We start from the raw sequence: 23,963 nt of genomic DNA, 5'->3' as shown, positions 1-23,963 counted from the left end.
ACCATCTGGTATTTCCCCAAGCTACTTTCCATTTTGGATAAGCCTGGTTGATATTTGAAAGTTATTCATTGAAATGCTCCTCAAACCCCTTCTATTGCTGTCAGTCGAGACTTTCTCAGTGATAATTTATCACTTTCCTGAGCTCTGTGGTAGTTCCTGTGAAAGCAGTGGGTTTCTGTCACCAGGTCTGATTACTCTAGGAAAAGAGTATCCATAAAATCAGCACAGGACTGGGTAAACTTCCCTCCCTAGATGGACAGAGTGTGTTTTCTGTTGTTGGCAATAATGTTAGAAGTCAGGGATGACAGAACCCTGTTCATTCCCTCTAGCTGTGAGCTCGCTGTGGGCAGGAATATATCTGTTGTTATATTGTACTCTCCTGAGCACTTAGTGTGGTGCTTTGCACACAGTAAGCACTCAATAAATACAATTGAATGAATGAATGCAGTGAGTTTTGAGTGGACAGGTCTCCAGCCAACCCTTCCTGGTTTCCTAGGACACACCATATCTCCATCTGTGATGGACCAGATGTTTACCAACCCATGGAAAGATGCCTAAACCTTTTGCTTTCTCTCAGGTTTTGCTGGCACACCAGGATATCTTTCACCAGAGGTGCTACGAAAAGATCCCTATGGGAAGCCAGTGGATATGTGGGCATGTGGTAAGGAATCATGTAAAAAGTATATATTCCATATCCTAGGAAGAAAGAATTAGAAGCACTGCTTGATTTTGAATCAAGAGGGCAGGAGCTGCCGTAACTGATACATAGGTGGAAGAAGACACAGAATTTACTACTGGAAGAAATAATTTGGCAGTGGACATTTGTGTAGCTTCTGCCTGACTATCAGGATAGTTAGGTAGAGGCATTTGTGTGGGTACTCGGCTTCTCTCTGGCTGTGTAGAAACAGCCCAAGGGCACTAGGGATTTTTGAAGCCATTTTCAGGCTTGCGTTTAGATTGATGTCCCAGACTGAGTTTGTCTATGCAAAGGCTCTTAACTGTGAACCACTAAATAAGATTGGCTAATGACAACTGTTTCAGTTTCCACTTACAAATGTGGTTCTTTTGGCCTTCTGATTTTATGAGAATTTTGTGAATAGTTTTAAAAAGAGGTTCAGAACATTGAGACGCAAACATTATAACACTAGAAATCCAGTCATCTTCTCCTCACAACTAAATTGGATGATTTCTCCTTCTCTCATTCCACTGTCACTAATTGTGTCTGAACTATAAGGTCGGTCTTCTCTTTGCCCAATATACCTATGTTGCATGATGGTACACTAGAGATATCAAGTACCCCAAGCACATTGGTAAGTGAAATAAGGTGTAATCTTGTTCAAATTGCAGTGGAAAATAGAATAACCCCAGTCACTGCCATAATCTATTCTGTAATTTGCTGATCAAAACAAGTATGTGAAACTTTCTGGTTTCAATTTGATTCACCATAGTCATTTATTAAAATTTCGTAAATTTTCCCACTACTTTTAAAATGAAATTACACATAAAATTGGCCAAGGAAATCAATTTGCTCTGTATTCTGTATTTTGAGGCATGTGCAATATGTTCCACTTACATCTAAATTGTCTTAAATGTGTTACTCTGTTGATTTTTCTCTAGGTGTCATTCTGTATATTCTCCTGGTGGGTTATCCTCCTTTCTGGGATGAAGATCAGCATAGACTTTACCAGCAGATCAAGGCTGGAGCATATGATGTACGTAACAAGTGACATTAGGTAATAGGTTGAGAGTTTTGTATTTACTTAATAAGAAACATTCTTCACATTTGCTGGTTTGAACTTGTCTATATTCCCTAAGTATAATTATGATTTCTAGATAGTTTCCATAGAGTTTTCTCCTGTATGTGTTTGCACACCCGTGTGGGAAAGACAAATATGAAATGAAAAATGTATCATTTCCAATTATTAAAACATTCTTACAGCCTGACGTCCTTCAATGTTGACGTAGGAAGCATCCCAAACTCCCTTAATAAGTTATTGCAGTAAAGATTGAGTCTCGTGCATTTTAATATGATTTTAAATGACTACATTTTGCAGTGCTATCACTATTGGTCCCTCAGATGAATTCTTTTTCCACATTGCCTGTAATTTTAGGTTATAACTAACCTTGGTCATAATCTGAAGATATTGCAGAATTAAAAATTCAGAATACTGATGCCTTGTCTAATAGAATACACAACACATTCTATTCTGATGAGTACGGAACAAGTTAAAATAAATCATGAAGTCACGTATGCACGAAATAATAAATATCTAATTGTACTTGGGCATCTGGATATTCCAGTGTGATTTTCATCAACATGCCTTAGCCTGAACTTTGAGTTAATTTACACTACTGAATTGTCATAGCTATTTTTGTAAATACTGCTTTACTTCATAAAAGAGGAACCACTGTAATGGCCTATATAGTAGCCAACATAATAATGCACAAGAAAACCGTCATTTACCTTGCCCCTTTTACCAGACAACTATGGGAGGGAAGGAAAAGAAATTCATTTTCTCTTCTAGTATCTGTGCAGCACAAAACCATGGCTTTCATGGCTGAGAAAACAATCTCTCCTTTAGCCTGGTGTAAATCTCTGCATAAACCTGGCTGGTGAGAACTCCAAGGGTTGAGGAAGAGGAAACAGGAAGTCTGTTTTCAATTCCAAATTCAGGACTGTGTCCAATCTGATTACCTTGTGCTTAGAACAGAGCTTGGCACATAATAAGCACTTAACAAATACCACAATTATCATCATCATTATCATCATCATCATCATCATCATTATTATTATTATTGGAAAGCCCATAACCAGAATACTAACCTGAGCTAGAAGGAGGAAACTGAACCCATTGTTACTGGTTAAAGGTCGAGGATGGGGAAACTAAAGCCATCCCAAAAAGTGATGAGGCCTCTTGGCATTTGGGATCAAACAAATCTACCAAGGGAAAGGAGCAAATTGCTCACTTGGAGGAGGATCATTAAATCTTTTGCCCTCATTAGAGCTACTGAATGGAAGTAATTAATGCATTTACTAAGGAATTCACAATGGTTTGAGTTAATTGGTCTGCTATACTGGGTCACAACATCCAATCCAGTGCTCTGTTTCTGACATGGCACTAAAAGATGCTTAGAGTAGTGTTGCCTAATGGAAAGAGCATGGGCCTAACAGCCAGAGGAACTGGGTTCTAATCCTGGGTGCTCAACATGTCTGCTGTGTGACCTTGTGCAAGTCATTTAGCTTCTTTGTGCCTTAATTACCTCATTTGTGAAATGGGGAGTAAGACTGTGGGTACCATATGGACTGTGTCCAACTTGATTATCTCGTATCTACCCCAGCAGTTAATACAGTGTGCGGCATGAAGTAAGCACTTAACAAAACCATTAAAAGAGATAGAGGGGTGGTTGTCCTTCTTGTGTTTGTCTTCATATTATATACAACCATAAGTCTTCTAACAACTTTATTTTTTCTTCCAATATTTCTCTTGCATGAATTTACTGACCATGGATTAAACTAAACCCTTTTTTATAGCTTTTAACTTTTGTAACTTTTTACCCATCCCTAAGTTTTCTCTCCACTAGCCCATATGGATTTCTCATCTATGAATTTATTCAAGCTATTCCTCAATTGATTGCTATTTTCTGCCTCCATAATTCCCTGTGGTAATGGATTCCATATTTTCCAACTGCTGTGTTTCTGTATGTTTGTTTGAACTTGCCTTAGTCATGCTTCAGTGGGGTCCTCAAGTCTTGGTGTTGTGGGATTTGGTGAACAACAGTCTCTATGGACCCTTTCCACAATGTTCATCATTTTGTGGCATTCATTTAAGAATTCTCTCAATCTTTGTCTTTCGCACTGAAGGGACCTGATCACATTGGCCTGTGTTCCATTCCACTGATACTGTCAATTGCCCTTCTTTGAACCTTTGCCAAAGAAAAAGACAACTGATTTGAAGTCCAACATACCCTAGCCTTGGTTTGGCTTTGTCCATTGTGTGGGAAAGGAATGAGTATTTAACTACATTTTGGAACCCTAGCACAAGGTGATTTAGCCATTTAAGGGTCTACATATTGAGATGGTTGTAAGAAAAACTTGTCATCATCATCTAGGTTAGCTGTAAAGAAAAGATGTAAAGAAGGAAGTGTTGACAAGAAAGAGTGCCAAAGTTCAAGTGTGGATGATGTAGGTTAGAAACTGAAGGAGGAATTTTGAAATGGGTTTCTGGGGGAAAGTTATAGAACCCTCTTCTAATAATAATAATGATAATGATGATGGCATTTGTTAAGCGCTTACTATATGCCAAGCACTGAGGTAGATACAAGGTAATCAGGTTGTCCCACGTGGGGCTTACATTCTCAATCCCCATTTTACAGATGAGGTAACTGAGGCACAGAGAAGTTAAGTGACTTGCCCAAAGTCACACAACTGACAAGTGCCGGAGCCAGGATTAGAACCCACGACCTCCGACTCCCAAGCCCATGCTCTTTCCACTAAGCCACACTGCAGTTCATTTCTACCTACGTGGGGTGTTTTGGTAGTGGTAATACTTGAAGAAAGGGAGGAGTAACTAGAAGATCTGATGTGGTTGGTGGTCCTCATCATATTTTTTAAGAGTGGTTGAAAAATACAGCATAAAGAGAGCTTCCTAACAGTGAAATTGAGAGTCAGATTGCTCCCCTTTTGCCAAATTAAGGTAAAAGCAGAGGTGTCTTGGGCCTTAAAAAGATCTTCTAAACTATTTTTACATTATCCTCTCCTATTTATCTCATGCCTTTAACAATTAGGTTTTGGTTTCTCCTCAGTAATTCCCTTTGCACAGTATTTTTTTCAGAATAATACATTTACTATTTTTCTCTACATTATCAAATCTTGGATGGGATGGATTGACAAGTAGGACAGCCCTCTCTTTAAAATTGAGTTGAGCAGATTTCACTTGAAAACTTCTATTTTTAAAGTTTCCATCACCAGAGTGGGACACCGTGACTCCTGAAGCCAAAGACCTTATCAATAAAATGCTTACCATTAACCCTGCCAAAAGGATCACAGCTTCAGAGGCACTGAAACACCCATGGATCTGTGTAAGTTATTGTCACTTAAATCTGATACTTCATAATTATTAATGAGTGTGTATCACCCATGTGAAGCAAGGAGGGGAGTATAAATGGCTCAGCTTAACACTTTCAAACTACTGGAAAAAGAGAATAAGCAAATGTTCTTCTGAGACACACACACACACACACACACACACACACACACACACACACACACACACACCACACACACACATACACACCTCCCCCCCCACCTTTTCTCCCTTCCCCCTCAAAAAAGAGAAAGTCCTATGTCAATAGGCAACTTGATGTTCTTGGTCTCTTGACAGCTGTGCTGATATTTGAGCAATCTTTTCCAAAAGTGTTGCTCCCCTGACTGGAAAAAAGAAAATGTCTCTACTATCTCATGTATGCCATGTGAAAAATATACACAAACATGGATAAAATCCCACACCATTAATAGCTTCATCTTCGAACATGAAAGAACATCCATATAGTAGAGTGTGTTTTATACACATTAGTCAGTTTACATTATTAGTGTGTTTCTACTCTAGATATGTAATTCATCTGTCAGAATGTACTAGATTTGAAGCACATCTCTGTAGAGGAAAGACAGAAGAGATTGGGTCATTTTGTTTTAGCTATATTTAGAAAATGTCTAATCTTTGGAAATTTAGAAAATAATGTGTTAAAAGCATGAAGCAAAGGTAGAAATCTTTAAGGACTTGCCAGGCTCAAGAAGGCAGATGGTGAAAAATCATGGCTGGATACAGGAATTTCTATGAGGGCAGTGGCTTTGAAGAGTCAAGAAGCCTCACTGGATGGTTTGTAGCATAGAGTAGAAATGTATTAGGAGTGTTGAGAATAGAAGGCCTTTCTATGCAAATCCTTGATATCAATTCTTGTATTGACTGAAATATAAGATCTTGATTTTTCATTGAAGGGCCTGTAATTCACCTTACTGGGACTGCATGGAGCCAACGAATAACCACCAACAGATCAGTCCTGTAGTCTCTTTACAGTTTAATCCTGTCCAACCTCATGTTCTTGGCTTTGCACACACTTTAGAATTTGGGAGAATCAAAGTCAGGGTCTTTGCCATAGACACTGTCAACTCACTAGTAGAAGTGTAAGCTTAATTTTGCTAAAGTTGAGTTGCAGCAAAAGAAAATGTCCATGTTTTGGGTGACAGTGGAAGTCTAGAGGTCTCTAATGAGACTTCGTTACTAGTAAATATATTTGATTAGGACATATTAGGGATATAATTATATTAAAACCTATTATTTTTCTTGTTTTTCCAGCAACGTTCCACTGTTGCTTCTATGATGCACAGACAAGAAACTGTAGACTGCTTGAAGAAATTCAATGCTAGAAGAAAACTAAAGGTAAGAAAGCAATCTTTTGCAGGGAGAAGCATTTCCTTCAAGGTTTAATTTATGAAGTTGTTGAACCCGAAAGGCATTAGAAATATTTTATAATGACGGATGTCATCTTGTGAAGATTTTAAAATCTGTATTCTGTTTTTTTAATATTAGCATCTTGTTGCCTTGTTGTGACTAAAATATCCATTTGAATTTCACTGGGCATAGGGGATTATTAGAAAAAAATGGGGTCCTTATAAATCAGTGGGGTACCGTGATAATCTGGCATCATCAATCGATTGATTTATTGAGCACTTAATATGTGCAGAGCACTGTACTGAGTGTTTCGGAGAGAACAGTACAACAGAATTAGCAGACATGCTCCCTGCCTGTAACGAGCTTACAGTCTAGAAAAGTACTGCCAAAATTTATTAGCTGATGAGCTCCTTGAAGTCAAGGAATGCATACTTTATTCTTGTATATGCACCAAGTGCCTGCAAGAGGGCTCTGCATATGGTAAATGACAAAGGTTTAATACAACAGACACAGACTGTCAGTCAGTTGAGAATGCCTTGCAAGCAGTCTCAGGAAAGGACTGAGATTAAGAAACAGCAATTTAGGGAAAGACATACCTCAAAATTTGGTGTGATAGTCCTTTTAGTTTATGTGTATATTCATATTTGTGATGTGTGATCTGTAGGTATAACTAATTAGTGATAACTTATCTTTTTGATAGGGTGCCATTCTGACAACCATGCTGGCTACAAGAAATTTCTCAGGTATCAGCTTTGAGACCTTGTTCCATTCTTGATTGCTCCATGCTCATAGCCTCAGAGTTGTGAACCTTTAAAAAGAACAAGAGTTAAGAAAGGGCAGTGTACTTCCACTAAAATAAACAATGCCAGTGTTCCTTATTAAGTATAACATTATAATTACTGTATATAACTGTATATATTTGGGGGGGCTAGCTACCGAAGTAAGCTATGGGGTTGGTGATCTTTTTATTCTTGTCTGTAAAATCCTGCCAATATGTATGTTGGCTGTTATTCTAAGGGTTATGTCAAGCCTGATTTTTTCAGTGCCTGAACTACACCTGGATTAAGATACCGTAGGTGCAGAATTTACAAACAGGGGAAGAATGAGGTTCAGTAAATGCTGGAATGTGGTAGAGAGATGATCCCTGTAAATAGTGCATAGTTATTCATTGACAAATTGTGCAAAATTGATGCCCTTCAGAGTTTGTACTCAACTTACCTTCTCATACAAGATAAAGTTGATTATTTTTCTTTTACTTGCTACAACTTCTAGGTAAACAAGCAGAAGTAAAAGGCTACAAAAATTTCATTTGGGCAGGTCCACAATGTTCTAATGAGTGATAAACCATTGAATGGCACCACAGTGAACAAGCGATTAAGTTGGTCTGTTCTACTTATCTCGCCCAATTTGTTTGGTGTTTAAAGATCTATGTTGCTGCCTTTGTGGGGTCCACCAGTATATATTCAGGTGTATTTAGCTGACATTTATAGTGGGCAATTCAGTTTACCAAACTATTGAAAGAAGATATGTGAAAATAAATGAACATTTTTTTTATCACCTTTAACTATGGATTCAGTCAAGAATCTTGAAGTCTAGAGAAATTTTGATTAGTATGAACAATCTGATAATTTACAAAGTAATCATTTATGTATATAATGGTATACATGCTCAGATAGGCTTAGTATTTATGAACACCCACACATACTCCATCTTTCTCACTTTTTCTCTTCTTTCTTCTCTTTGTGTCTTTCTTGTCCCCCCTTCTCTCTCTCTCCTCAAAATAAAACCAATTTCATAAACTACAATAAGGATTTCATCTAGTTTCTGAATGTTTTGGCATAAAAACCAAATATTCTTTCATTTATTACTTCCCAGTCAGCAAGGTAACCTGAGGCTCTTCCACAGCATCTTGCCCTTATATGACATTTTAGTTCCAAGTAATTTATTCATTCTATTTCATTGCAAAACATGCTCTAAAGTAATATGTCCATAAGTATATGGTTATAAAAGTGTTTTTATTTTTTTTTCTTTTCTTCCCTTTATGTGGAATGTATTTCTTGTGAGGTAAGGCCCATAGTAACCAAAGGGAACATTGATCTGCATTTCCCAGGCCCAAGTCCTGCTTACCCCGACCATTGTCTCTCCCTGCTTGCTATTGCAACCCCAACTCTTCTGAATTTGCTTTTTAACTTATTAACTGCCACAAGAGTTCTTCAATGATTGCTTTATAGCTCAGGCAATCGATGTGCTATATAAGGCGAGTGTTTTGTTGGCATAAATAAAATAAATTAATGGCCTCTTGCTGACTAAATACATATAGGTAGAAGTTCACATTTGCAGGAGTTTCTCCATAACAATCCCTGCATTTCAGTCATGCACCAACATCAAACCAAGAAATTCACAGTTCAGAGAGTTCTCATGGAATTTTGCTCTGCCTAGCTACTGTCAGCCTGAAAGCTAATCTGTGACCCTAGTTTCTTGTATCCAACAGATCCTGATTAGCTACTTATATCTGTTTCCCTTCCTGTTAGTAAAAGTGCTGTTTACCTCATAAAATAGAACCTTAAGCTGCAAGAGGTACCTGTGCTTCCCATATCCAGAATGCACCCACAAAGATAAGGAAAATGAGAATTTCATAGGCCTCCTGAGTTCTGGTGTTTTAGTTTGTAGAAATGAAGATGTATTTGTGACTTGGCCTTAGTCTCATATTGTTATTTTAAAAGTTCCAAACTCAAGGCCTACACTAGAATGGGCCTGTATATTTTCTCTTTGAGCAGTGTTATTTTTCTTTTCAGGGTTAGTATAAAACCATCGCTGAAACTCTCAGACATTCACATTTCTTTCCACTGTAAACGTAAAGTGACTGATGAAGTCTTAGTAAAGTGATTATCTTCTGTGTGTGTTTAAAATTTCACTCCTAGCTCAGGTTCCTTAAAATCCCTGTTCATTTAGGAATTGGTGTAAATTGAGACTTAACCTTTTAAACTTCTCTGGAAGAGTGCTTTATGATGGCAGGATTGACATAGTTAAAGTTCTTGGATGTGAATGAACGTCTAATACAATCTATTAGCTGATGTCTAAAGACGGAAGTCAACTTTCTGGATTATGAAAGTATAGTCCAGTTAAAGTTCCAGTATCCTTTTCACAATAGCAAACAAACCAAGACCTATAATTATCAGTGATGTTTATGTAATTAGCAGTATTTGACAATACCCATCTGGCTAAGAAGATATCTTAGCCTCAAATTTAAAATTGAAAAATTAAAATATAGAAAAGTGATACTGCACCCATGCGTCCTTTAAGCTGTTGCTTCAGTGTGTGAACTTGATTCCTCCTCATATGATGTTAGTTGTAATGCAGCAAAGATGGTAAAGAAAAACCAAAAAATAACATGTTTGTTGTGCTGTCTGCCGGTCGGATTTTTGGATAGCCCACTAAATATTGAATTTACTTTCATTTTGCAGCAGCCAAGAGTTTGCTTAAGAAACCAGATGGAGTGAAGGTAGGTTTCTTCCAAGCTCTATACTTACTTTTTTCAGATTCAATCGTATTTATTTTTTGAGCACTTACTGTGTGCAGAGCACTGTACAGTAAGCGCTCTGTACACTGTTCAGATGTCCTAATTATTCTCTTTTAAATATCATATTCGTCCTTATTCTACTTGGAGGCCTAAGGGTGACTTTGGCATTCCAAGAGTGCAAGGAAGAAAAATGACTGCAAATTTCACTTTTTAAAAGTTAACAAGGAAAAAGATATTTTGCTGAATCATTTACTTTTCCAGCACAGTGTTCTGGTCATTAAAGAATCACACTTGCTTATGGAGCCCTTATACTCCATGTTTAACCCTTGTTTGGCTCCATGTTTCCATGATAATCTGAAGCTTTGTGCAGTCACGGGAATGTCAGGATGGAGAGGTCTGAGTTCTGGTGGGCCAAAACCAATCTGTTCAGAAACAGTCTGGGATGTGGAACTCCCTTAGGCAAGAAGCCACCTTCATCAAGATTTAGTAACCACTCCTCTCCTACCATAAAGGGTGAGGGCATCTTGCAGGTGACTGTCCTGAATATGTGCTTTGAAACAGAGCCAGAAAGCCAGTTAACACCACACTTTAGTCTTTTTTTAGTTTTCTTTAGCTCTTGGGATCCCTAAAGGCTGAACAAAAATTTGATCCATAATTCAACAATTGCTTCCTTCTCTAGCCAGCCTTGTTTAATAGAAATTTGTCTTTGAATGGAAATAGCTTGGCATTTAAACTATTTTTTTTTCTTTCCAGGGAACCACTCTTAAAATTTGATTTTTCTAAAGATTAACCTCTTCTTCACCCACAGAGATACTGTGCTCAAACTCTTAAGTGCTTTGAGGTTCTTGAAACCAAATCAATGTTTGATTATTTGAACACAACCCAAATATGAATAGTGGGGAAGTATAGAGTAGAACTGCATTACCCAGACACATTTTTCATTCAGTTTAAATGGGTCTGGCAAATCCTAATCTGTTTTGAGATTTGGGGATTTCGAGGACTTCTGTTAGGGAAATTATTGGTACTTTACTTAAAATTGCTTTCTCAACCTGATTTCTTATTTCTACATCAGTTTAGACTGCACTGATGGCAGTTTATATCTATTTTGATATTTTAAGTTTTCCAGGTGTTTCAGTTCTTCATTATCCTGTGCAGGTGTGAAGCAGGGGTAACATTCCTGCATAAGTCTGCTCTCCCAATCACTTAGTAAAATGCTCTGAACAGTAAGCACTCAATAAATACCATTGATCGATTGATTTAGCATACTCCTAATTTAGAAAGGTCATTGGCAACCAGCCCCCCTCTCAATTTTTCCCCTCCTCCAGTTTAGTCCTTCTTTTTGAAGACGCAACTGTTCTGTGCTCCTTGTTTTGATACCTAAAATTCAACCGGTCACATTTTCTTCTTTTCCTTTTTCTCTGACTGGTCAATTCAGAAAAGGAAGTCCAGTTCGAGTGTTCAGATGATGGTGAGGATCTTTATCTGACAGATTTTCCCTCCTGTTAAACATTCACTCTGAGATCAAAAAGTTCTCTTTACAGCTGCTAGTGTGATTAAGTTGTAGGGCTTTAAAAGTGGAAAATGTTGACTCATAGCAAAAAGTGCTACTTCATCTCTGACAGAGTAAGACATTTTACATTTCTTTTAACTCAGTTTACTGAAGCTGAATGCCAAAAAGGGGATGTAGCACTAGTCAGTGCATTCAAACCATCTTCCATCCCAGGGGCCCTCCTTTTTCATTAGTCTTAGAATTCATTTTATTCTTGCTGGCCTTCATTAGCAGAGTCATTCTACAATTTTAGGTAACAACGATTAATTTTAATAACAGAGAAATATGGAAGTAGACCCATGCCTCGTCAAATGGTTCAACACACCATTTAAACACTTGATTCGATTTTGAAAAAGAAGCATCCTGGCTCCTCCAATACTGAAAACATGGATCACCTTCAAAAAGCCAGACTTTTTTTTCCTATTGAATCTATCTTTAACTGAACACATAAGTAGTATTTGTAACTTCTAAGGCAAATTGTACCAGACTTTCATTTTGAGTTTCTGTAATGTTTTCATGTAACAAAAAGTACTGTTCTAAAAGGTACACTTTGCTGACCAGAAATTAGCTTTTTTTCCTCTTTTTTTTTTTTCATAATGGAGTGTTGGTTATCGCATACATATTTTTTCTCTTATGAGGTTTCAGTTCACACCTGGTTATATTATTATATTGTACTCTCCCAAGAATTTTGTACAGTGTTCTGCACACAGAAAGCGCTCAATAAATACAGTTGACATGGCAAAATTCATCTGAGAAAAATGATTGGCATATAGACTCATTCACTTCACTAACGCTTACTATGGATGTTAGAGGATATGATGGCAAAGTAGACTAACCCCACTTTCACAAGAAAAGCATGCTTAATGTATGGGTTTGTGTTTACGGCCACTGTGACTAAAATAGGGTAGTTCTTGGCAACCACAATTCTTATAGCTAAAAGAACAAAAATCCTTCCTCAAAATAGAAGAAATTGAAAGTTTAGCAGATTGACCGCCCATTGAAATACGTTTAACACTTTCTCAGTGTGTGTTGTACTCCAGCTGTACAAAAACCCAAGTGATTCTTGACAAGTTTTTTCATTTGTAAGGAATACCTTTCCTATGCATTTTCCCCTTTTTCATCAGGCCTAATCTAAATTATGTATTTCAAAGCCCATATTAATAATTCCAAATATTTTTTTTCACTCTTTAGAGATGTACCACTTATCAGTATGTTGCCTTTTATGCATTTTGACAATAGCTACATCAACAGATAGTCGAAATATCTGTGGATTATTCCTTCAATTCATTCAATCGTATTGAGCGTTTACTGTGTGCAGAGCACTGTACTAAGCACTTAAGGAGGTCCTAGTCCTTGGAGCCAAAAAACCTTTTCCTTCCTTCTATCATATGACATGGGGGCTCACTGCTATTTCTTACTAAAATCACATTAGCACACAACCATGTATATTCGCTAAGCATAATTCAGCAAGTTTACTGTTCAGAGATGAATATCTATCATGTTGTATCAGCACTTTAATGGATGCTTTGGTAGAATTTGCAGGTTAAAAAAAGGAACAGAAAAAATGGAAAGAAGCAAAGCAGATTAAATTTATATAGACTCTCATTAGTACTTATCAAGTCTTCATTTAGTTTATCTGACCTTTCTGGTCAGCATATTGAGGTAAAATGATTTAACTTGTTTCTCTAGATTCCACATTATTTAAATTCTCAATTCTTTATGAAGCATTCACATTGTTTACAGAGGTTTTTAAAAGTGGTAAATTTCCATCCTTGTGTAATATTCATGCTACAGCTTTTTCATTCCTGGCTTTCAAATGATGTGCTGCTTTTTAGACTTTGCATTTTTAGAATTATAACTATAGTAATAGAAATAATAATACTTCTCTTTGCCTCAGTTTCTTCATCTGTAAAATGGGGATTAAGACTTTGAGCCCCATATGGGACAGGGGCTGTGCCCAACCTGATTAGTTTATATCTGCCCCAGTGCTTTGTAGAATGCCTGGTACATAGTGAGCACTTAACAAATGCCACAAAAAAAAACCAACCCAAAGTTTTCAGGAATAGTTATACTTATTATTAAGGGTGCCTGTTTCTTACTCTTTTTACAACAGCTGGAGGAAGTTGATTTACCATCTATTAAATATGGCAGTCTCTGTCCCAAGTTTGTTCCAAGAAGATAGAAAGTAATTCATAAATCATTTCCTTAGAATAGCAGAAATCCAAGACCCCAAAGTGAGCAGAGTCCATCTGACAAGATTCTTAGGCCCATCAGAAACTATAACTAAATACATATTCTTTAGGGAAACATAAACTGAATATAAACTCTTCAAACTAATGCATATTATTGTATCTTGTTCTCATGTAGTGCTTTTATTTTTCCAAACTGTCTTCAATCAGTTTTCTCATTCAATCCTCATAGAGTACTGTGAGGTAGGAATAGATTTATAGATTGCATAGGAAACTGAGGCCACAGAGCTGATGTGATGTATCCAAGTTATACAGCAGGCCACCAGCAGAGGAAGTAGATTACAGGTCTAACCCATCCCATGCGTTTTCCATTAGATCACAGTAATCCAGTTAGTGCAAATTCTTCTGTCAGGAGATTGAAAAGCTGAGCTACTTGGCTTGTGCCATTGAGAAGCGAATAAGTATTCTAATTTTCTTTTATTTCAGAGGTTCATTGATTTGCTCCATGCCCCTTTGTTGCACAACTCTGACAGCATTCACCATAGGTCTACTGTGATACTTTGTCTTGTTGATCACTCCCAAGGTAAAGTGGTTGACAAGTTGCTAGGGAGGTTAATTGCCTGATTCCAGTCTCTCACAACGGTGGGATGCTGTTAAGATGTGATATATATGTATATGTAATATATGTATATCTGGAATATGATGCCAGGAAACAATATTTGCCATCATCAATACAAAGCTGACAGTTGAGTCTCCCATAGTGAACAGCGGACAACCTCAGCCGCAGTCAGACTGAAATCCTGCATAAAGGAATTGATTGTGGTGCTTAGTGGTTTGCCTCACACTCTGGCTTCCTCACCATTCTGGTTCCCTTGTGGACAAAAGAAATGTTGGGGTTTGCAGCTCCTGGCAAAGTGCCAGTAAGGAAGTGCAGGAAACATGCAGATGGAGTTATTTCCCCTCCAGTATCTGGGAAGAAATTATATTCAAGTCAGGTTGTCCAAACACAGCAATGGTCAAATCCTAGCCCTGTCTATTTTAAAAACTGAAAGGGACTGTTTCTGCAGGAATCTCATCAGTGCTTTTATTTCATCTCAAGCAAGAAATGCTTAACTGGATTTCCACAGAATTATATGCCTCACCCAGATAAAGCCTATCCATTGTTTGTTCAACTAGTGACTTCAAGCCCAAGAAATAAACGAACGGAGAGAAACAAGTATGGTCTCATGTAAAGAGCATTTTATGGGAAATCAGGAAGCCCAGGTTCAGGTCCCAGCTCTGCCACTGGCCTTGGGGGAGTCACTTACTTTCTGTGGACCTCAGTTTCCACATCAGTAAAACTGGGGTTAAGACACCTTCTCTCCCTACCTTTTAGACTGTGAGCCGTTTTGGGGACAGTTACTGTGTTTCCTCTGATTTTCTGGTATCTAACTCTGTCTGGCACAGTGTAAGTAGGTAATAAATACCTTAATTATTTATAATGAGGATGTACCACTTAATGCTAATGCACAGTTGTAATCAAGGAAATCAAAATGCAACATAGCATCTCTCCTTATCTCTCCAATTTTAAATGTTAACTCCTTTGCTGAAGCTCTTTACCTGTTCATTAACATGGTCCGGCTGAGCGAGCCATGTTTGTTTGTCAGAGGCAGTGCTGAATATAGCCTGTTTGTGCTGTCAGGTTTCCTAGGACTGGTCACCAAACCTGCCTGTCATCACTGTTCCTTTTGAGTTCATCAGTTTCATCTTCAGCAGATCTTTATTTTCATGTCTATATCTCTACATAGACGTGTTGCAGAGAGAGATTTTGGCTGTCTGGAGGTTTAAGGCTTGTCTGTTTCTATTTTCTGCATGCCTACAGATAAACAACAAAGCCAACGTGGTAACCAGCCCCAAAGAAAATGTACCCACCCCGGCGCTGGTATACCTGGATTCTTCTTTTCAACCTGACTTAAGTTCTTCACTGTTTTCTGTTGTTTCTCCCTTTGGCTTTCACTTTTCCTTTGCTTTCTAAGATCTTGAACAAGTTGCTCATTTCTTGTGGTTTGCATTTTTTGTTTGTTTATTTGCAAGGAATTCAGTTTCCAAGCAAAATGTGTTTCTAAAACCAGATATGTCAACTCAGAATTCAACCTGATATTAAGGCCACGGGGGTCCAGGGGTCTGTCTGCATGCTGTGTTAATAGGGAATTAGAATGTGCTTTGGTTGCTATTAGCTCTTCTCTTGATGATACCTTTAGTTGGTTTAAATGATTATTTTCCTTGGCACAATTTTGGCATCAAGGAGAGCTAAAAGGATTCTCGCTAGGCAACAACCAACTAGACCTTATTCAGATTTCCAGCGCTGCTCTTATTTGGAAGTCAGTAGGACTTGTCAAGGTTTTTCTTACTGAGATGAAGAGGCACCTCGCCTGGAGTATGGTTGGGTTCCACTGTTTCACTTTGAAAAGGTTTCACATGATGGAAAATACACCTGGAGCTTGCTAGGTATTGACATGATCCTTGCCCAGTTTCACTTGATCTCTCATCAATAATGTTAACTCTCAGTTGTCCAAGCTAAACAAGAGGCATGGATATGACCAAATCAATGGTTATGACAAAAATAATGCAGAACAGGTTTAGGCAGTTTGGTCTGTTTGGGCAAGGGGAGAGTTGGCCATGGGATAATGGTTCCCAGAGAAAACTGCTGTTGTGGTTGGCAGGTTTTGAGCTATTGGTGGAGAACTGAGGGATTCCCAGCTGTTGTGAGGGTCAGAAAGATGCTGCATGAATACAGAGTGTGGCTAAGTGAAAATTGACTAATTCCAGCATGTCTCAAAATAAAAATCTGTGAATCTCGGGATGTTTTTCTCAAGCCATTTTCTTCTCTAGTGCATTGCTCTCAACTATTTCTCATTTTTAAGATGTTCTCATATCACTAGTTTCACCCAACACTACCTCCTGAGTTTTTTAGTTCAAACAGATTAACTGCTCAACTAATTCAGATCCTCCACAGTATCTATGCATCTATAGAACTTTAGAATGCTGTGAAGGCATCGTTAGCTGAGTATCCTTTGAAATCCTAGCTGACTGGCATTTGCAACATTAATTTTAAGGATAATTGGAAGGACATAAAAGTATGAAATAACAGTGGACTGCATCTCTGAGACAGTGCTTGTCTACAGGGCAGAGAGGTGCCCAACTCTAAATCTGTTCTGATCACCATGGACTCCTCCCCCACCCCTAATCCAGTCTTATTTTAATCCTGTAGAGAATTGTTTTCCAGGAGTCTGTGATAAATTATTTAGGAAGGGAAACCCAGACCAATAAAAAAGGGGGCTTTGTTTCTATATGGAAGAAACTGTGAAACAGTGAGTTCCTCTTCTGGTCTCCAAGACTTCAAAGAAGTGTGTATGTGTTGATCATGAATAAGGTCTTTGCATGCTGCTACAGTAGGGAAGCCTAGGTTGGGAACTTCCAGGGAGGGAATCTTGGTTGTGAGATCAGGTCAGTCTCATCCTCTCCGAACAGTTGACTTTGCTTGGCCCTGGTCACTGTTTTAAGCACTTTTCAGCTGGCCCATCTTGCTTTTCCCACCCAACTACAGAGGACACATTTACCAATGCAAACTCTTTCTTTCTTATTTGTTCTCACTCAGGAGCCCCAAACCACTGTAATCCACAACCCAGATGGAAACAAGGTATACAGAAAGAATGAACTACAGTTTGCTTTCATAAATTATCCATTTCATCTACTCCAGGCTAAAATGAGTCCATGACCCCAAATTTACACAAGGGATTTTCTTCTCTCTCTCTCTCTTCCTCCTTCTCTCTCTTCCTCTCTCTCTCTTCTTCTTCTTCTCTCTCTCTCTCTCTCTCTCTCTCTCTCTCTCTCTCTCTCCCTCCTCCCCCCTCCCCTTTATTACCCTAATTTTAGTGAGCTGGACATTTACTTCTTTTGAAAAAGAAACCTCCTATCAGCAAAGTAAAACGAATTGGGATTTTAATTTTCTAATTAGCAGGAGATATTTTTAGGAGCTATTTACATCACTTTCCTTAAGATAATTGTGAAGCTGAAGCAAAATCCATCTGCTAAACCTTTTCTCCGCATGTTTGTGCGTCACACCGTGGATCTGTTGCATGCATGGGTGTTTGAGATTTTTGTTGGTACTACATGGAGCTTTTGGTAAAAGTGTTAGTAACTGAGTTGATGTAGTGTTGCCATAATTTGATTAAGCTTCTATCAAAGTTTGTTCTGCTTTGTCATCACATAATCTTTTTGTTACCCCCCCCCCATTTATTTTGAACAAATATATTTCTGTGCATGGATTGCAACAGACCTGAGGAATTTTATTTTTTGTGCATTGTCATTTTATGATCTTGAAAAAGATATTTACTCCTCATCCTGAGGAACGATTGAATGATCAGGTTTTTGTTATATCTGAGTGTGAAATTGTGTGGATACTAAGCATGGGAGCAATTAATTAGGGTGGGGAGAGAAACTACACATGCATACATTTCAAAAGGATGAGGGGAGAACTTTTCTAAGTATGTCATTGATTCATTTTTTACAGTCTATAAAGCAATAATGTTTATTTTCCAAACTCATCAAATACCACGTGCAGTCATGGGCCATATTTCTCCTTCCCCTCAGTATCAAACCATGAAACATAAAGTTTAGGGAGCATTAAAGCATACAAAGGGTGGGGAAAAAGCAAAACTACTTAAGTTCAGGTATGGCAGTTGAGAGACCCTATGTCCCTGAAAGTCTACAGATGGCCAGGAAAATCACTAATGAAACACAGGTTGTTATTAAATGTCATCAGCAAAATGGAAAGATCAAGCATGGCAGCTGGAATGGATGCTTCTAGTACTAGCTACATCCCTTGTAAGAGCAATGGCATGTTACCCCTTTGTTGCACTACATTTCTTCCCTTGTTATCAGAGCATGGTGCTGTTAGCGAAGGTAATGTTTCTACAGTCTGGGTTGAAATGCTACGTCAGTGAAGAAAAGCATGGGGATTCTCGTGTTTGATCTTGTGTCTATGGGACCTAGGTGCTGCTTAATGTATACATTTGTGGTTTACATTTCAATAACATTGCATAATTTAATTTTTTTCATTGATTTTTTAAAAAGACTAATCAGTTTCTAAAGGGACACTGACAAAAGGCTTTATTTTTTCAATGAAAAATATATTTTCATCGCTAAGTATAGGGCCACAGATTGAAAGAGGATAAAATGTAGTTTTTGGTTTATCCAAAATCCTGTGTACATATTTCTCATGAGTGCCAGGGGAATAAAATCCAATTAGAGTATTTGCGTTGGACAGATAAATTCAATCAGATATGAAGTTGCTTCTGTTTATGTTCCTCGATGATGGCAGTGTCCTTTTAGGTGATTTTACTAATCATTCACTCCATTGATAATATTATTGAGAACTCTGTAGGTAGCCTGGCCTTTTCATTAAGGGAGCAAGTCAGTGACATTGTTGGTTTGTCTCTAGTTTGGAAATTCTTCATTAGGTAAATCTGTTAGCCACTGGAGCATCAGAGAGTTGATTACAATTTCAGTTCACTCCAATAAACCCGTAACAAAGCCTTTATAAGATTATGTACACACTGACATTTCTTATCACAAACCTCTTTCTACTCTCAGGAGAACTAATGGGAAACAAAGATAATGCTGGTAAATTAAAGTTGCATTTGTTTTTCAAAGTTGATGTTCAGTATGCCAAAAGCTACTGTTTCTTTAAGTATTCAACAAATTCCTCCAGACAATTGGGTAGTTCAGAAACGGGACAGCCAAGTATTTGTTGTTTTGAGATGCTCCCTTTTGAAATGGATAGATTGAGGTGTTTTATTTATGTGAGAACCATGTTAATATATGTGACCATTTGCATGTAAAAACATCCACATGATGTACTTGAAAGGTCTTTGCATGATCTGTACTCCACTGACCGTCCTGCCCAGATGCCAGCTGTATAAATAAAACATCCAGGTGATAATCCACATTTCAACTGTATTTGCTTTTCAACAGGAGTCCACTGAGAGCTCCAATACGACCATTGAGGATGAAGATGTGAAAGGTATGCTTGAAAGTGACACATTAATATGCACTACCCTCACACGAACATGCTGTCTTTTGGTGAATCAGCAAGTATAAATGATTAGCCACTTTCTGAAGTACATGTGTTTCTAGTTTTAATTCTGCATGTCAATTTGGGGTTTTGACAGCCTCATTTGATACTCTTGAAAATTTAAGTACCACTTTTATGTACTTCATATGTGGAAATTATGTTCCCTGAGAATAGTCATGGCAGCTGAAGAATGTTATTTCATGGGATAATTATAGCAGCAGGGAGATAAGATTAACAGCCTGGCTGTGTTTTTGAATACAGCATACATCTGTTGAAAGAGCCACTTTTCTTGTGAAACTGCAGGTAGCCTTCCTATATATCTGGCTTTATAGTTTTGTCATTCTGTGTGGTTGTGAATTTTTCCATTTCACACTTGTTTTGCATTCTGTTCAGATGCCAGGGTCCTTCTTGAGACTGATGCTCTCCATGACCAGCATTTTTCACATATTGACTATTGGTTGTTAGTGTTTGGGACCCATTTTTAGAGCTGTACTGTTATATTGCTTCTTCTCCCTCTCCTCCACTTTTCATTTTGGTGTGTTTATTTCTGTTGAAGTTGCTGACTGTGTGGCTTTTCTTGCTAATACAATATGTGTAGTTTTGTTTCATTAAATGCCATTTTATTCAGCTGCAACTATAGTGCATTAGCACTGGGCTGGAACAGTAGAAAGGATTAGGAAAGTATGCATCTGAAAGATTTTTTAGGTAAAGAGCACTGTAAAAAATTTGTCCTTCAAATTTTACCGAGTTAGGGTGGGTGTGCTTCCTGCAGGGATCATCCATCAAAAGCTGACTAAACTGCATTATAGATTTAAAGGGACTGAATATTTTCAACAGCCACACAAATACGAATGGATACTTTGGAGTAGTGGGGGCATGTGGTTTCAGTTGATTAGTATCCCAATATGACATGTGATGGCATTTGCAAGTTGGTTGTGTAAAACAATTGACAGGAACCATTATAAATTCTTGCATTTGTAATTATTTGGATGGCCAGGAGAGGAGATTATTGGTGAGTCATTATGACTTGTTGAGTCATTATTGTTGAATCAGAATTGACTGAGTCATTACTGAAATGCAGAGAAGTGAAAGAAATTGCATTTACCTATCATGTCCCATGATCCAGGTCCTAGAATTTATGTTATGAGTTAGCTGCTGAATTTTTCTATCCCTAATTGTATCAGGCAGGGAGAGATGGGGAGAGAGAGAGAGAGAGAGAGAGAGAGAGAGAAATGTGTGTGTGTAGCAGAATTGGCTTTGCATTCCCTCTTTGGGTCCATTGGACGTCCTACTTAAATGGTGCTTATATACTTTTACTCATAGTCCCTTTAGTCAGTCATAGACCTCCAAGTCAAACAGCAAGTCCTCTTTAAAAATGTTGTGGCCCAGCTGCTGATTTACCAACACTGGAGTCTTTCACTGGTCCACGGAAAAGGTAGGGCAGGAAGACTGAGAAAGTCCTTGCAGCTTTGTGCTGTTTGCCCAAGGTTTTTTTGTTTGTTTTTGGTTTTTAAATGGTATTTGTTGCATTTACTATGTGCCAGGTCCTGTACTAAGTGCTAGGGTAGATACACGCTAAGCAGATTGGACACATTTTCCATGTCCCACATGAGGCTCACAGTCTTAATCCCCATTTTACAGATGAGGTAACTGAGGCACAAAGAAGTGAAGTGACTTGCCCAAGGTCACACAGCAGACAAGTGGTGGAGTCAGGTTCTCTGACTCCCAAGCCCACTCTCTGTGCACTAGCCCTTGCTGCTTTTCCCAACTCCCTTTGCACTAGGCAGTGCTGCTTATCCCAACTCCCACATTCCTTTACCCTTGGCCCTTCCCCATTTCAATCAATCATGTGTATTGAGCATTTACTCTTTGCAGGGCACTGTACTAAGCACTTGGAAAAGTACAATATACCAATATGATAGAGTTGGTAGATATGTTCCTTGCCCACAACTGTTAGTACAGTATTATGCACACAGTATGTTCTCAATAATATAATTGTTGGGTAGTATTAGTGGTGAATTAAGTTAATCAATCTGACAGTATAGAGGGGGAGTAATGTGCCAAGCACTGTACTAAGTGCCAGGATAGGTACAATGTAAGCAATTTGGACACAGTCCTTATCCTTTTTGGGGCTCTCAGTCTAAGAAGGAGGGAGAAAAAGGTATTTAATACCCATTTTACAGATGAGTAAACTGAGGCCCAGAGAATTTAAACGAAGTTAAGTCACATAGCTGGGATTAGAGCCCTGGTACTCTGACTCCCAGCTCATGCTTTTTCCATGGGGCCACACTGCTTCACATACTGATCTCACTCTCTTTTAAAGGTTTGCTGTGTAGGAAATTCCACAATCTCCCTTTGTGCAAGAACCACTGCTTCATGACCCCACATAGTTAGTTGTTCCTGTTGCCTAGCACAAGTCTCTCTCCTGGCAGGTTAAACTCTGGTTGTCCCATTGACTCATGCAGCTCTCCGAGAGAACTATTACCAGTCTCTTGAAAAGAAATTCGGGAGAACCAAGAGCAAGTGACATCAAACCCGGCTCTCTGTTTTACTATCTTTGTCTGCAGGAACCTCTGAGCCAATTACTCTTTCTTTCTTCACTTGTCACAATATTCTGCTTCCACAGCCCTCTGATTCAAAACTTTCTAGGGAGTATTTGGCAATGGGTGTACATCCTTTTCCAAAACCTTATTTAGCAAACCCACTCAGAATTGCCCTTCCTTCCTTTTCCAAGGGAAATGACTGTACTGGCTTTAAAATGAAACACCCAGTAAACTGCCTCATTCAGGTCCACAGTCAAAGACTCACCGATGAAGTTTGATCCCTCTAGACCGTAAGCTCCGTGGGGGCGGGGAAAATGCCAACTCTATTGTATTGTACTCTCCTCAGCTCTTAGTACAATGTTCTGCATACAGTAAGCGCTCAAGAAATGTAATTAATTGATTGAATCACCAAGCAACAAGCATTGAGGGAGGTGAAATGATTTTTCAAGTCATAATAATAATAATAGTAATTACAGTATTTGTTAAGCACTTACTATGTGCCAGTCTTGGTTCTAAGCACTGGGGTAAATACAGGCTAATCCGGTTGGATACAGTCCCCTATCCCACATAGGACTCACAGTCTTAATCCTCATTTTACAGATGAGGGAACTGAGGCATGGATAAGTTAAGTTCATTCATTTATTCATTGTCATATTTATTGAGCGTTTACTGTGTGCAGAGCACTGTACTAAGCGCTTGGGAAGTACAAGTTGGAAGCATATAGAGACAGTCCCTACCCAACAATGAGCTCACAGTCTAGCGCGGGGAGACAGACAACAAAAGTGACTTGCCCCAGGTCACACACAACAGACAAGTGGCAGAGCTGGGATAAAAACCCACATCTTTCCAACTCCCAGGTCCATGCTCTTTCCACTAGGCCACACTGCTTCTCAGTAGCTTAATAGCTAATTTCAGTTTTTTAGAAGAAAGCAAATGTTCATCATGGCAATCCCAAGTGTTCTCCCCTCCGGCACCTTCCCATGAGAAGTACCAGATAGAATTATGTGGAAACTGTCAATCAGTAGCTTTTATTGATTGCCTCCTGTGGGAAAAGCATCAAACTAAGCTCCTAGCAGAGTTCAATAAAAGTAAAAGACACTGCCCTCAAGGAGTCTTCTGTCTTCCTAATTAGGCCTAAAAACCTTTCTAACACCAATGGTCAGATCCTATCCAGACCCTCTAGATCATTTAGGAAATGATTAGAGAGGAAAAATAAATGTTTAACACAGTTCTGGGTGCATTTCAGTTTTTCAAGTTTTTTTCCATCTAGATTCCTAAAAATTCCCATTAAAATTAATCTCATAATTCTCCCAGAAGAAACAAAATATCAGTTACTAATTTTGCATTGAAAAGTCTTAGAGTCTTGTAGTATTTCATACTTATAATTGCAAATTTAATTTAGGGCACATCATTATTTGCAGTAGGATTATTGGTAAAAATTTGCTTGATAATTCCCACAGTTGTTTTAGCCCATTATCTAATGAAATCAACAAATTTAATATTTAAAGAAAACCAGATATTCTAAGTAGTTTTACTGTTGCTTTTTAGTGGTGTGTTTAAGTGTTTACTATGTGTCAACAGTGTTCTAAGCTCTAGGT

The 23,963-nt window shown here is 38.3% G+C and overlaps 1 protein-coding gene across 17 annotated transcripts in view; it reads left to right on the top strand.

The window, feature by feature from the left end:
* Positions 1–23,963, top strand: part of CAMK2D (calcium/calmodulin dependent protein kinase II delta) — a 261,656-nt gene that overhangs the window by 206,734 nt on the left and 30,959 nt on the right. For 3 of the 17 annotated variants that reach the window (XM_038754996.1, XM_038754991.1, XM_038754990.1), the window contains exons 8-16: positions 578–661; positions 1,618–1,712; positions 4,957–5,079; positions 6,354–6,437; positions 7,150–7,192; positions 9,914–9,951; positions 15,569–15,628; positions 17,345–17,386; positions 19,723–19,771. In XM_038754996.1, the coding sequence (XP_038610924.1) occupies positions 578–661; positions 1,618–1,712; positions 4,957–5,079; positions 6,354–6,437; positions 7,150–7,192; positions 9,914–9,951; positions 15,569–15,628; positions 17,345–17,386; positions 19,723–19,771 (618 nt within the window). Of the gene's footprint in view, positions 1–577; positions 662–1,617; positions 1,713–4,956; positions 5,080–6,353; positions 6,438–7,149; positions 7,193–9,913; positions 9,952–11,404; positions 11,438–15,568; positions 15,629–17,344; positions 17,387–19,722; positions 19,772–23,963 lie in introns of all 17 variants that reach the window. The other 14 variants (XM_038754997.1, XM_038754992.1, XM_038755002.1 and 11 more) reach the window with 8 other exon arrangements.

This window comes from Tachyglossus aculeatus, chromosome 12 (assembly GCF_015852505.1).
Source record: "Tachyglossus aculeatus isolate mTacAcu1 chromosome 12, mTacAcu1.pri, whole genome shotgun sequence".
NCBI classification, from domain to species: Eukaryota; Metazoa; Chordata; class Mammalia; order Monotremata; family Tachyglossidae; genus Tachyglossus; species Tachyglossus aculeatus.
The sequence above is the reverse complement of the archived record's forward strand: the minus strand, read 5'-3'. Positions and strand labels throughout refer to the sequence as shown.